Below are 13883 nucleotides of genomic sequence, written 5' to 3'. Positions count from 1 at the left end.
TCAGCTAATTTTATACTTTTCCACTTATTTCTATTTTCTACCATTTCAACCTATAAATCTAGATCCTTCGTATCCTTTTCCACTCCTTCCCTCCGGGTCATCTTTAGTCTTCCTCCCTCTCTTTTTAAGTCCCTTGTGTTTCAACTTTTAATCTTTCTAACTAGTTCACTACTCCGTCTTTGCACATACTCAAATAAACGATTCTCATTTATTTTTTCCTCAATATTTGAGACTCATAAATCTTTTCTTAAACTTCCGTAGTGAATTTTATCTTACAAAGTATGTCCTCTTGTTTATCAACCATTCACATTTCCGTTAATCTATCTTCCTACAATTATCCTTTCTAAAATCCCAATATTTTGATTCATATAATAATGTTAGTATGATAATCGTTGAATAAAACTTGCCTTTTAATTTTAATGGCACATCTCAATCACATATAATTCTAGTGATTGCTCTTCATTGTTGTCACTCACACTTAATTCTATGAGTCACATTTTGTTGGATCACTATTCTTGTGAGAAACGGTCTCTTTGAGAGACCATTACTAATTAGACCGGCTCATTATATATGTTTTAAAATATTATAAGTAGGCATTAAGAATGATGTAAGTAGACATTTAAGATATTGAAAGTATGCATTAAGGATACGGTAAGTAAGCATTAAGAATAATGTAAGTAAGCATTATGAATACGATAAGTAGACATTAATCTTTAATAGGTTGGGCTTGAGATACTTCTCTCAAAGAGACGGTCTCTTAAGAGACTAGCTATTGTTGGATATCTCATATGGACCAAAGGTATTTAAAGCATTCAATTGCAACAATTTCTTTATCTTTTAGTTTTATAGTTTCTTACGTTATCTCATTTATGCTTGTGAGTGCTTATTACTTATGATCAGTCTCAAGCCCAAATAAAGGAAAAAGACGAGTAGCAATTTAGTAACAACTAACTCGGTATACTTTATATTTCATAATCATAAACCAAAAAACATGGTTATAGGCACTTAATTTAAATCTTGTCCATGTAAAAATCTCCGAAAGTTCATTTCAGTCATTGATAGAACGCATTAGTCTTGCTTTTATTCATGGATCACTGGCCTAAATTGTAGCCACTCATTTCATTTTTACAAGATGGGAGGGCACTTTTAAGTAAAAATCATGGATTGTGACTTAAGCACATGCATAACAAAAATTGATATCATCGTCATTAACTCAATATTCAGCTCGAAAGCAAGATCTGGGCGAGAAAAAATAAGGGACAATCCATACTCGTACTCCCTTTAAAGACATAACAAAAATTGATTAATCCTATTAAATCGTGTGCACTTTTTTGATTTGGGCAGGTAAAATTACCACTTACAACACGAAAAAGTTGGAAAATTTAATCTTTTATAACTAGTGTAAAAACCTTTAAAGTGTCGAGTATATTACGTGTTATTTAATATTCAAAGTCACTTATTTATGTAGCTTATCCCAATCTGATTGGATATAAAAAGAAAACAAATGCAAAATCCGATCTACAATACCTTCACCAACATAATACAGAATAATCGAAAACAATATTGCGCAAATTCAAAACCAAGGCTACTTCGAAAAGCCGACAACATTATGGCTTACGAGATTGACAAACTTCAATGCTTGAAAACACCTACATACGATTAATAGCTTATTAAGATTGAGATGAGGGTCACAGATTTGAAGACCATAAATTACAAACAATGCGAAAAAAATTCACGCACAATAATGGCAGAGAAATGATCCTCTCTGACTTCCCATATTTTCTAGGAAGAAATAAGGGTACAATGTTATTTTCAATATTGTCGATGCGACAAAGGATTTGATGTTATTACCCGCGCACAGCAAACAGCAAGCAACGGTTTGTACATGATTATCGGTCTGAATGGAAGTGTAAAAAATGAACCAAAAGGCGAACAACTTGAATAGGCAGATGCAGAACACAAGACGCGATTCGATCTGCTGGTTGATAGCAAATTACTTTATTAAGCTCGTGGCCGCTCTATGGCTTCCAAAGAAGAGTAGTTTCCGCGATCATTGATGTAACGACATATGGGTCCATGTTAGAAGCCGGCCTCCTGTCTTCAAAATATCCTTTGCCATTCTTCTCCGTGTCTCGTCCAACACGAACTGATGCTCCTCGGTTGGCTACCCCCTGCACATCAAAAAGCGAATTATAGTCCGTTTGGGGCTATTTTGGGCCATTTTGAGCAAATTGTGAATTCAAAAAGCGCATCATGTTACACTGATCTATTAGCGTGAACTTCTATTTTGTGACGAGAAAATTATGAATACTAACCCACAAGAAAGTGGAAATGCTGGCGGTTTCGTGTCTACCAGTGAGACGACGTTCGTTTCCTTCTCCATAAGCAGAGATGTGCTCTTTGTGCCTCAACCCGAGCTTCTCGATGGCCTTCTTAATCACCTCGTAGCCCCCATCTTCCCTCATCGACTTAGTGCTACAACCATCAAATACATCCTTTAGTGAAACTTACATATAATTGCAAAAACCTTGCACATTTAGTTGGCAATGGTATGTGATTAGACACAAAGTACAAAAGATAAGCACCTGTAATTGGTGTGAGCACCAGCACCATTCCAGTCACCTGGAATTGGTTTTGGATCAAAAGAAAGAGCTACTCCAGCAATCTCGGTAATCCTCTCCAAAATGTAACGAGCAACCCACAACTCGTCTCCAGCAGAGATTCCAACAGACGGGCCGACTTGAAATTCCCACTACAGAAACAAAAGGAAAAAGAACGTTAAGAGCGGGAATCAACACATACAACGTATAAACAAGCCCGGGAAGCTGTTCGATTTACCTGTCCGGGCATAACTTCTCCATTGATTCCACTAATGTTAATTCCGGCATAGAGGCAAGCCTTGTAGTGTGAATCAACAATGTCCCTTCCAAAAGCTTTATCAGCACCAACACCACAGTAGTACGGGCCCTGTAATGTCACACATGTACTGACTAAATCAAACATTCTCCGTTAGAAAACAAAACGCCAATAAATATAAACCGAGAAAAGCCTTCTTATCGCATAATCCAACACATAGTTACCAGAAGCCATAAACTTCCCACCAAATCTGTTTCGGAACCTTCATTTCCGAAACTTAACATTAACGTCTCCGAAACTACATTCCCCTAACGCTTTTTTTCAAGCCCAAAACCATATAAAATACCAAATCCTTATTTTCTTTTCTTTTCTTTTTACCTTTTTTACTCATAAATATTTTGTTATAAAATAAAATTGTATCTACGTTTCTGCATTTTGGAAACCCTAAAACCAGCGTATCTCATTTTCGTTTTCGTTTCTCGTATCAAATCGAGTTTCGTTTCAGGTAACATGATCCAACAAATCAATTTGCAATTTTGGACTAGAACTATCATCAAATAATTCTCTAAGACTAAGAGACAAGTTCATCCCATCTATACCATATGCTTCATTTTGGCTATGTCTCATGTATTTGTATGAAAAATGCAAAGAACAACAATTACCTGTGGACCAGGAAAACCCCCTACAGGCCAACCAAGGGGCCAGTTAACATCCTTTTGCAACAAGGTGTACTCCTGTTCGATACCGTACCTATAAATTTCAAAAAAATCGTAAGTTCACCCAAGACTATCAATCATAGAACTATTTAGTTTAATAGCATTCGCTCGAGCTATACCATGGTTCCTCGGCAACAACATCTGGATGGCTGAATATCTTTTCAGCATTATGTCTCTTGTTGGTTGGGATTGGCTCTCCTTGTGGAGTATAGGCATCACACATGACCTGCAATGAGTACCAATGTTAAGTCAACTATTTTCGAGGTACCTCTTTTGTCTTGGGTCAGTATACATAGGCGGTTATAGGTACATTCCGGGTGTCTGACCGCTTAGGGCCCCAAAAATTAGGGGCTCCAAATCAGCTTTGAGATGCATTTTTTTTGTATAATCAAGTTTTGCGATTCATACTTAATTTTTCGCTTTTAAAAAATTCGTTGGACTAAGAGATGAATTGTGTTGTTCTTGCTGTTTATGAACAAAAATTCAAGCATAAAATATTTCATTTTATATATTTTGGTGTTAAAATATTTTTACAGTTAATGCAATTTTCTTTAATCATTCGTAAAGGGCGTAAGGGGCCTATTCTAAAAGAAATTGCAAAAAAAAGACCCACATAATATATATATATATATATATATATATATATATATATATATATATATATATATATATATATTCAGACACACAAAAACAAAAAATATGTCAAAATACAAGTCTATGAACACAAGAGAAAACTCACAAGGATATTGTTGCCCCTTCTGAATGGATCTCTGAAGATAGCTTGTGGGCTGTTTCAACAACAAAAAAGAATTAAAACTGAACATTTAGCTCAATGCAAATTTGATTTCCAGGTGGAAAACCTAGCTTTCTTGCAAATAAAATTACAAGAAATTCAAATTTATTTCAAGAAAAACATTTATGTCTCCATATTTTCCATTCACAATATACATTCAAGTCTTTTTCTTCTCACAAAATCTTAACACATGAAAGTGATATTTAAGTTAGGAAACATTCATTCCAATGAACAATATAAGGCAACAACAATTATAACTCATGGACCACAAACACTATTACTCCCTTCGTCCCATAAAATTTGTTATAATTTCCTTTGCAGTCCGACTCACTATTATATGATTTACTAATTTCCTTGCGAATCAAAATTAACCGTATCATGGTCGATTTTGGGCAATTTTGTAGTCATTGAGCGAATCGCAAATTCAAAATGGGAATTAACAGGCGAATTACGTTATACTGGTCCTACTAATAGATATTGCTACAATTCTATTCATAATTATGATTTACATTCTCTTTTCAATTCTCACCCACCCATTGAACTTATCTTTTCAATACCGCCCATAGGTACACAAAAAGCAACCCAACTTGTACTAGTTGCAAATCATATGGAATAGAAAGTATAAATGAATGTTTGATTCTAATTAAAACTCTAAGAAGGGCCCAATTCATGGACAATGACTGATCACTAATCTAATGAATATGATTGATAACCATAAATGATTCAAGTAGTGATATTCATTTGGGTTTTCGGTTAGGTGTTTCGGTTCTGTTTAAAATCAGGTTTTGTCTACATAATTGTAAATCACTTTTTAAATCACTTTTTATGTCGGGTCAACTCATGTTTGGTTACAAAGGTCGGATAAATTTTGAATCACCGGGTCTGTTTTGAACATCTTTAGATTCACGGGTCTCCAAATAATAGTGTCGTTTGCTTAAAAATCAAACAATAAAATCAATTAGTAAAAAACAAAAACATACTATAAAATGACTTCACTATCTTCACCAGGAGCCTGATTAGTACTGGATCCATCATAATTCCATTTTGGAAGCTTTTTAGGATCAGTCACACGTTCATTAAGTGTCTACACAAAACCAATCATAAAATCATCAAAATAATAATAAATAAATAAATTATATTAAATTACAAGAAAATATTTTTACAGGGTAATGTAAAAAATAATGAAAAGGGTTAATAAATCTTACTCTTGCTTTACTTCTCATGTCCATACCAGATCCACCAATCCTAAAAATAGATTCATAAGACAAGATTTTAGATACTCTTTACCAAGATTCAACAAAGACATACTACTGCCAAACTTGACCTACCAACAACAACCCATCACTATTTACAAAAAAATTGTTGGTCAACATAAATAAAAACACATTCTTTTTGTAAATTTTTTGAGGATATTACAAGATCCATTTTGGGTAAAACTGATAAATTTGTTATTGAGCTAGTGCACAACAAAACTCATTATCTAATTTTTTTAATATAGATAATTTATGGGTAAATTTGTCATTGAGCTTGTCCACGACAAAAACCGCTATCAAATTGTTTCGAGATTAGATAAGTTATTTTTTCAACAAAAACCCTCAAAAATTTATTTATATCATTATTTTTTTAACAAGGGTAAAAAGGGTTAAGTAAAAATAAGAGAAATGTTAATCTATTGGTTATGTTTTTAATTCTATTTTATTTATTTATAGTGATTTTCTAATCTTTTTGAGTCAAATAAATGATTGTATACACAAAAAGCAAGAAAAAGTTAAAAAGTTAAAATCTTTAAGAAAAATTTGATGAAAAAAATGGTGGGTAGAAACAAAAAGTGGGATTAAGGTAGAAAAGGGGCGTGAAACTGACCATATATATTCAGCAATGATCTTCTCAGTGGAGTCAGAGAGGTTAAGATTGATGAGATCTGTAAGAAGAGACATGGTTTTGGGGAAGAATAAAATTGGATGAATAAGAGAAGAGGAAGATGAGTATGTTATTTGGGAACTTCAATTTAGAAATCACAAACAACATGTATCTGAAGTTGAGGGACTCTTTCCCTTTTTATAGAACAAATTTGATGCCACTCTCTCTGACTAGTTCTTAAAGTTAATATTACTTTTTAGTTTTTTTTTTTTTTTTTTTTTTTTTTTTTTTTTTTTTTTTTGTTTCTTATTAGAATTAAATTTAACTATTCCTTTGTAAAAATGTTAACAAAGTATTCTTTTATTTGGAGAAAAGATTTTAGAGGTCCTATTTATTTGTAATTAGTTTTGTGTGAGGTTGTTTCTCAAAAAGACGTCTTTTATGCGCAATCAATTAAAATTTAATTAAACTAATAACTGGTCTTGGACGAGACAGCCTTATAATGAGACAGTCAATTTGGACCGGCTCAATTCGCGCGTGTAACAATCTGGACATTTTTTTCATTTTCTGGGCATTTTTCAATTTCTGAAAGGTATCAAAATTGATAAATGTCCAGAAAATTAAAATGTTGTTACACGCGCGAATTAGGCGGTCCAAATTGACGGTCTCATTGACACTGTAAAGTCCAAGTTTTTGTGTTAAATTAAAATATGATAATGGACTCACCAAATTAGAGATGGTCTCTTAAGGAGACTGTCTCTCACAAGAATTTATGATTTTATTTATGATATCTCTTAAAATGAGGCACTTTATTATATTAAAAGAATATTTTTTTTCACTTTAAGAAAAATAATTAAAAAAAATATATTGTAAAATTATATTACTTCAAATATAAAAAGATTTACAAACAAATCACTTAAAAAGCATTGCTTGGAGCCGCGCTTGAATAGCACAATTTAATATTTGAGGCCTCTTATTTCGAGGCACCCAAAGCGATTGGCTACCCAGGATACCCTTAGAATCGACCATGTATACGAGTTTCGATTCGGTTTTTGACTTTTGACTTTTGATTTTTACACATTGTTATTTTCTCTGTTATTTTTTTACTTGTATTTAAATCAAGTTTTATACTGTTCATTATTTTATGTTATTTTTCATATTAAGGCTATTATACGAGCAAAAAATATTCTCATGTGCGATCTTGTTTTATTCGCCTCGTCGCATTTTTAACATTTTTATATTGCTTATAGTCCCTTAGTGTTTCCCGCTAGCTTTATTGAAATATTTTTTTAATAGATGTGGTTCTAATATTTTTTCCATTAAATTTCTTTTAATATTTTTTAATATATATATGATCTCCACTTTTTCTCCATCAAATTTATTATTCAATAAAATAATATATCTACCATTTAAAAAATTTTAATTTCCTTAATATTTTATTGGGAATTTTTTAAAGAAGCAAGGATAGTAGTTGGTAAACAACATAAAAGTTAATGAAACCAACCGATCATATAGCTTAATTGTCATATCGCCTTGGTAATTGTATTTCTAATCATTTTTAGTTGTCTATGAATTGTAAGTGGAATAAATACTCATAAAATTTGTTTGATAAAGACTTTATAGTGAGCTCAAGCCAAAATAAAAAATATCAATAACTATTTATTTTAACGAGTGACATTCAATTACTAATATTGTTGATTTTATTTAGTAATAATTGACTTATACAATTAACTTAGTTATTAGATAAAACGATCAATACTATTAGTTTGCTAAACTACCCAATATTAACCAGCAAACCACCAATAACCAATAAATAACAACAATTAATTAATTTTTTTAAAAAAATAGACAATAACTAAATGTCAAACACCATAATATATTGAATTTATAGATTTATACTTGTATGGTTGTATTTTTCACAATTTATGTGCTATATCTTTTTCAAGTTCATCAATCATCCATTGATAAGCAAACATTTAAGCTTTCTCTCCATCAAAATCAAGTATTCATGCCCACTTCTTTCTTCTATTCCACTTTAAAATTTTCTTTTATGCAATTTGGGCATTTTCTCTTTCCTCTATCCTCTATCATCTAAGCAGAGTAGCGGTACGGTGAGTAATAGTGATGCGGTTATTATAATGCCTAATATCGATCAAATCATAAGATATCCTACGGACCAAACACGATTTTTTAATTTACACTTTTATAATGCGAAAAACATCAGTTCTTTGCTAATCTTTACAACGTGGCCAATACGATGCAATGGGGCCTTATTTTTACAAAGATAATATCCAACTATAGTTAACTTCATTTGCAAGCCCTAAAGCTATTTTTCCTTTAGATAATTTATATAGTTTAATTAATTAATGCTTTATCTAATTTAAAAAATATTAGATAATCAATCAATTAATTATCATTAAAAAAGGGAATACACATTATATTATAAGGGTTCATACTTAAAATTTTGCTCAAATCCCCTAAAATGTCCAAGAATTCCGACCACCACATTTGCACATGGGTTGAGATTGTTCCACTTCCACGAGAGATATGTTGTTCCAACTCAACTACTTTTATAATTTATTTTAAGAGATATCGGATACTCTTAGCAATTTTGATTCATGTATTCCTCCAAAAAAGTGGAAAAATGACACAAAAGAAAGTAAGGATACAAATTAGTTGGTGCAATATCTTAAAGCAAATGCACAATTTGATAAGAAAAAAAGGATGGACAAGTAAGTATGCATACATATTCCAATGTCCATGTGGACCATCTCATTATGTTTGTTGTGTTATCGCCTCTGATACCATATGAAAATAAGAAGTTTATATACTAATAAAGAAAATTCTACGTGATTATCCACTATATTTTGGATTTTCTATGTGATAACCAAAACTTTAAAAAATACATGCGATAATTCTAAGGTTTACCAAATTCTTCTACCAACCTTTTTGAACATAAAACGTTAGCAAATGTGAATTTCGAAGCTTAAAGGTTGTTGTACGCCTATTTATTTGACTCACCATTTTCATCCGTTTCAACCTTTTTTCCCCAAAATATAAACCCTAACTCTACCACTCTTCATCTAAATCACATTTTTCCCCTAAATAAATGTGAAATGGTAATTTAGATGAAAGATGGTAGAGTTAGGGTTTATGTTTTAAGGGAAAAAGTTGAAACTAACGAATTTGAAATATTGAGTCGCATAAATAGGCGTACAGAGCCTTTAAGCTTCAAAATTAGCCTTTGCTAACGTTTTATGTGCAAAAAGGTCACGGTGAAACAATTTAGTAAACATCAGGGTTACCGCGTGAATTTTGTAAAAGTTTTGGTTATCACGTGGAAAAACCCAAAACCTCAGAATTACCACATAAAATTTCCTTACTAATAATTGTATTAATTGGGCTATTCAATCTATATCACGGTGAAACTATATAAAAAAAAACTTATGATTTCGTTTGAGATTGACAGAGTGGGAACCACTAACACTATCTTACATTCACCCATATTTTGTACCCCCACATTTTAAAAATAAATTATATTATAAGGATGAAGTTGCATTTTTTCAAAAAGGAAGTTTTATTGTTTAAAGATTTTGTGGTAATTCTAATTTCCATTTATTGGGTTATTTAGAGATTTTGTGGCAATTCTATTCAAGTTTTTCAAGAACGATTTCGTTCTCCAAATTCTTCCGTTTATATCATTTTTCTTTTTTGTATAAATTTTTCTTCAAAATTGGTGAAGATAAAGTTGATCTAATTGCCAATTACATTCTTGCAATTTTCATTATTATTGTTATATTTGTAAATCACTTTATCATAAACAATATGAAGCGTTATTATCATCATGACAAGTGTGAAGGATGTCATCTATAACTCTATAAGGTTGGAGAAATTCGTTGGAGCCAACGATTTGTGATTTATTAATTTATTAGTACTCCTAAGCCCGAGCAGAATGAGAATGAAATCATGATTAAGAAAACTCACAAAAGATGTAAATGAAAAAAATGATGACTTCATGTGTGGTCGATACACATGTATAAATCTATTTTTGATTTTTATCAATATTTTAAATCAGAAAATAATTATGCATGGGATTTATTTGAAAGAAAGTACATAATCAAAGATTAATTTTTTTTTTTTTTGGTTTTAATGACTTTCTTTTTGTTGATAAACTTCTTATAATAGATCATTTCATGAAATTAACATACTTATCCAAGCTTGAAATTGAACAACATTAATTTGGATAAAATCTATGTTTTTAGCATTCCTGACAAACATACTTAATATGATCGTCTTTTATGTTATGATTTTGTTGTGTTGATCCGGCGATTTTACGTATTGGTATTAGTTTGTCTCTTTTTGATTTTTATAGGTGTTTTCATATAGAAAAGCAAATGCAAAGTCAATTATAAGCCCTCGGGCCTCCAAGTGGGAGCCAATGGGCCCGAACTACACAAAATCAAGAGATCAAAAGCCAAACTTCTAAGAAGAAATAAGAAAAAGTCAAAAAAAATTGGTTCGAATTTTTTTTATAATACCCAATGTTCCGTTCGAAAGTAGAGTCTGGTTAAGAAAGGGTGACAGACAATTCATATCAGTACTCCCTCATATGGAGTGCTAGAGGAAAGCGGTCGGATTTTATTACTTATGGGTGATTGACGTAAATATCAAGTAGCTTTATTGTTGAGGTATAAGACAAAAATGTAAAGGAAAAATTACCCTGAATAATACGAACTTTCACTGATTTTCCTACAATAATACGAACTTTCAATTAACCATGAATAATACAAACTTTGATACATATTTCCCGCTAGCATACCTAACCGGTTCTTTACCTGGAGAAACGGTAAATTCCCCATTTCTTCATTATGCTAGCGGGAAATATGTATCAAAGTTCATATTTTATTTATAGTTAATTGAAAGTTCGTATTATTGTAGGAAAATCAGTGAAAATTCGTATTATTCAGAATAATTTTTCTTACTTAGTTTTATTAGCAAAAAAAAAATTTAAAAGGAATGAGTAAGTTTACCGGTAACAGGTAAAATGGTATGCCAGCGGGAAATATGTATCAAAGTTCATATTATTCATGGTTAATTGAAAGTTCGTATTATTGTAGGAAAATCAGTGAAAGTTCGTATTATTCAGGGTAATTTTTCCAAATGTAAATTGTGAATGTCAGAATGGTATTAAATGGAAAAAACAATAAGTGGATGAAAATTTTAAAAAATAATAAAAACTATTTTCATAAAAATTTATAGCAAATAAAATCAGACAAAAAATTTATAATTCTAACAAACTCCAAATGACGACAATGTATTTTTTTGTAATGACTCGGATAAAGTCAACTAGGAGATTCTACATAAAGTCGTAGTTCTCCAAGTGACATCCGAACCATTAATGAAAGTTTAAACACAAAAGTTAAAGGATTCGTTCCACCCTAAACGGGTTACGTTCTGATGGTAGAGACTACGGTAATCAAACTATAGCAGCGGAAAAATAAAAGAAAGTCTAAATGAAATCCTTATACAACTCGAGAGCCCCCTTGGGCCTCTAAAAGAAAAGTATGCATAATATAGTCCTTAGAAATTTAAGGTTTTAAACTTTCAAAACCTATAAAGATAATTGTGTGAGTCTCAAATGCTAAGGTAGAATCCTCACTCCCGATGTCCCAGCCTGCAAGCAGTCTACTAGTCGTCGAAGACAACATCATCGCAATTTTTAAAACACAGTACAAGTCAGAGGCAGATATTCAATATGCATAACAGACACATAATAATTTACATCATAATCCACCTAGCATATGAAGGCTTTAATATAATTTTTCATTCCCTGTTTAATCCATTGAGTACGATGACTCATCTCCGATTCTCCAATCTCTTACTTCAATAATAAGTTTGGTAGAATACACAAGGGAGAGCTAATCCCAAGGCAACTACCGACCAAGACGTTGCTCGATATCTTAACGGGTCGCCAAGGTTAAGATTATGCATACCCCCCATGGTGATACTTATTAGGGCCCCGCCGATGAGGACCAAATTACCCTATTAGGTATTTATTTCTAATCCTCCTTATTAGAAGTATCCTTTTCATAACCCTATGGAGTATCCCAAACCAATTTCTCCTTAAAGGAGTTTCCATAACTATTAATTTATTATTTGGGGGTCTAAGACCTTACGTGAATTTATTCCTTAGTAACGAATATGATCCAACAACATAAATCACATAAAGGTGATATCCAAAGTAACATGCATAACCAACCTCAGCGTGTACGTACCTTTTCCTAATAAACATGCAAACACAATCTCGTAAATTAGAAAGATGCTTTAATGACCCCTCATGAATTGAGGTCCTAACAACAAACAACACTCAAAGGAAAAACACGCATTAGAGCGTATTCCAAATCAACATCCAAGTGACTTTACACTTAACCATTTAGTTTTCATTTAAATATCTACATTTTAATATAATGAGACATCTAATTAATTAATCGTTTCAAAAACGTATAGCAACAAAACAGGCTAGATTCGGCAGTTTCCGATGTGCGAATTGAAAAACCGACTTCACCGTTGCGTTACCTTGGGTACCAAATTTCATGATTTTTAAGGTCGTTTAATATTTTTAATTATTTTAAACGTCTATGCGAATTTTAATTCTACCGAACATCAAAACGTCCCAAAATTCACACAACAAACTCACGAAAACCGTGACCCGCAACACGAGGTAAAATGTTTCTGCCAAAAAGTGAAATTTACAAATCCTTAAAATTTATTTAATATTTATATATTCATATTATTTTCCAATTAATAGACAAATTGTTATGACCACGAAAATCTCAAAATTTTAAATATTCCTTCCATCAAACAAAGTAAATAATTACAAGACCTAAATTATTATCATAATAAAATCGAAATTTTCATTATATCTTATTGTACTATATCTTTTTATACATTCAATTACTCAAATCCTAAATTCTAAATTCAAATCTTAAGGAATAACCACATAGAAATATTAACACAAATTATATATATATATATATATATATATATATATATATATATATATATATATATATATATATATATATATATATATATATATATATATATATTTCCTTGAAAACGAAATACTAACGTTAATAATTTTTTTTAAAACCAGTACTACACTTTTTTTTTAAAAAAAAAATAATATAAACCACACAAATTTCTTTATGTGTATTATTACAATTTTAGAATAATCCAATCATGTCAGTATTATTTTTGCTTTCCTATACAAAAATCAAGAGTCACAAAAAAAACATACACAATTAGTTTTAAAAGAATTTCATCATACATATTATTATTATTTTTTTTTCATGAAGGTAAGATATACAAGAATTTTTAAAAAGTTATAGATTAAAACTTACGAATTTCAAAGCTTAAATCGATTCGACACAAAACCGAGCAACCGAAACCCCTTTCCTTCCTCCAAAGGTGGCGGCACAAGAGACACTAGGAGGATTTTTTTTTCTTTGTTTAACTTGGATGATAGAATGAATAATGAAAATTAGGGTTTTGAGGGGTTTTATTATAAGGGTTACATTTCTTAATTAAGGCCACTTAATTATACCCCATATTTACAATTATTCCCCCTTTCACCTTCCCATAACCGACCCCCTTAA

The 13883-nt window shown here is 31.2% G+C and overlaps 1 protein-coding gene across 1 annotated transcript; it reads right to left on the bottom strand.

The window, feature by feature from the left end:
- Positions 1 to 1636: 1636 nt before the first annotated feature.
- LOC130801806 (glutamine synthetase nodule isozyme) lies at positions 1637 to 6434 on the bottom strand. The gene is made up of 10 exons (XM_057665699.1): positions 6229 to 6434; positions 5571 to 5610; positions 5346 to 5449; positions 4312 to 4360; positions 3692 to 3798; positions 3519 to 3606; positions 2839 to 2967; positions 2586 to 2752; positions 2316 to 2475; positions 1637 to 2171 (listed from the first exon to the last, which is right to left on the bottom strand). Exons 1-10 carry the CDS (start codon positions 6300 to 6302, stop codon positions 2019 to 2021), a joined length of 1071 nt encoding a protein of 356 aa, XP_057521682.1. The 5' UTR covers positions 6303 to 6434; the 3' UTR covers positions 1637 to 2018.
- Positions 6435 to 13883: the final 7449 nt, after the last annotated feature.

This window comes from Amaranthus tricolor, chromosome 15, assembly GCF_026212465.1.
Source record: "Amaranthus tricolor cultivar Red isolate AtriRed21 chromosome 15, ASM2621246v1, whole genome shotgun sequence".
Lineage (NCBI taxonomy): Eukaryota > Viridiplantae > Streptophyta > Magnoliopsida > Caryophyllales > Amaranthaceae > Amaranthus > Amaranthus tricolor.
The sequence above is the reverse complement of the archived record's forward strand: the minus strand, read 5'-3'. Positions and strand labels throughout refer to the sequence as shown.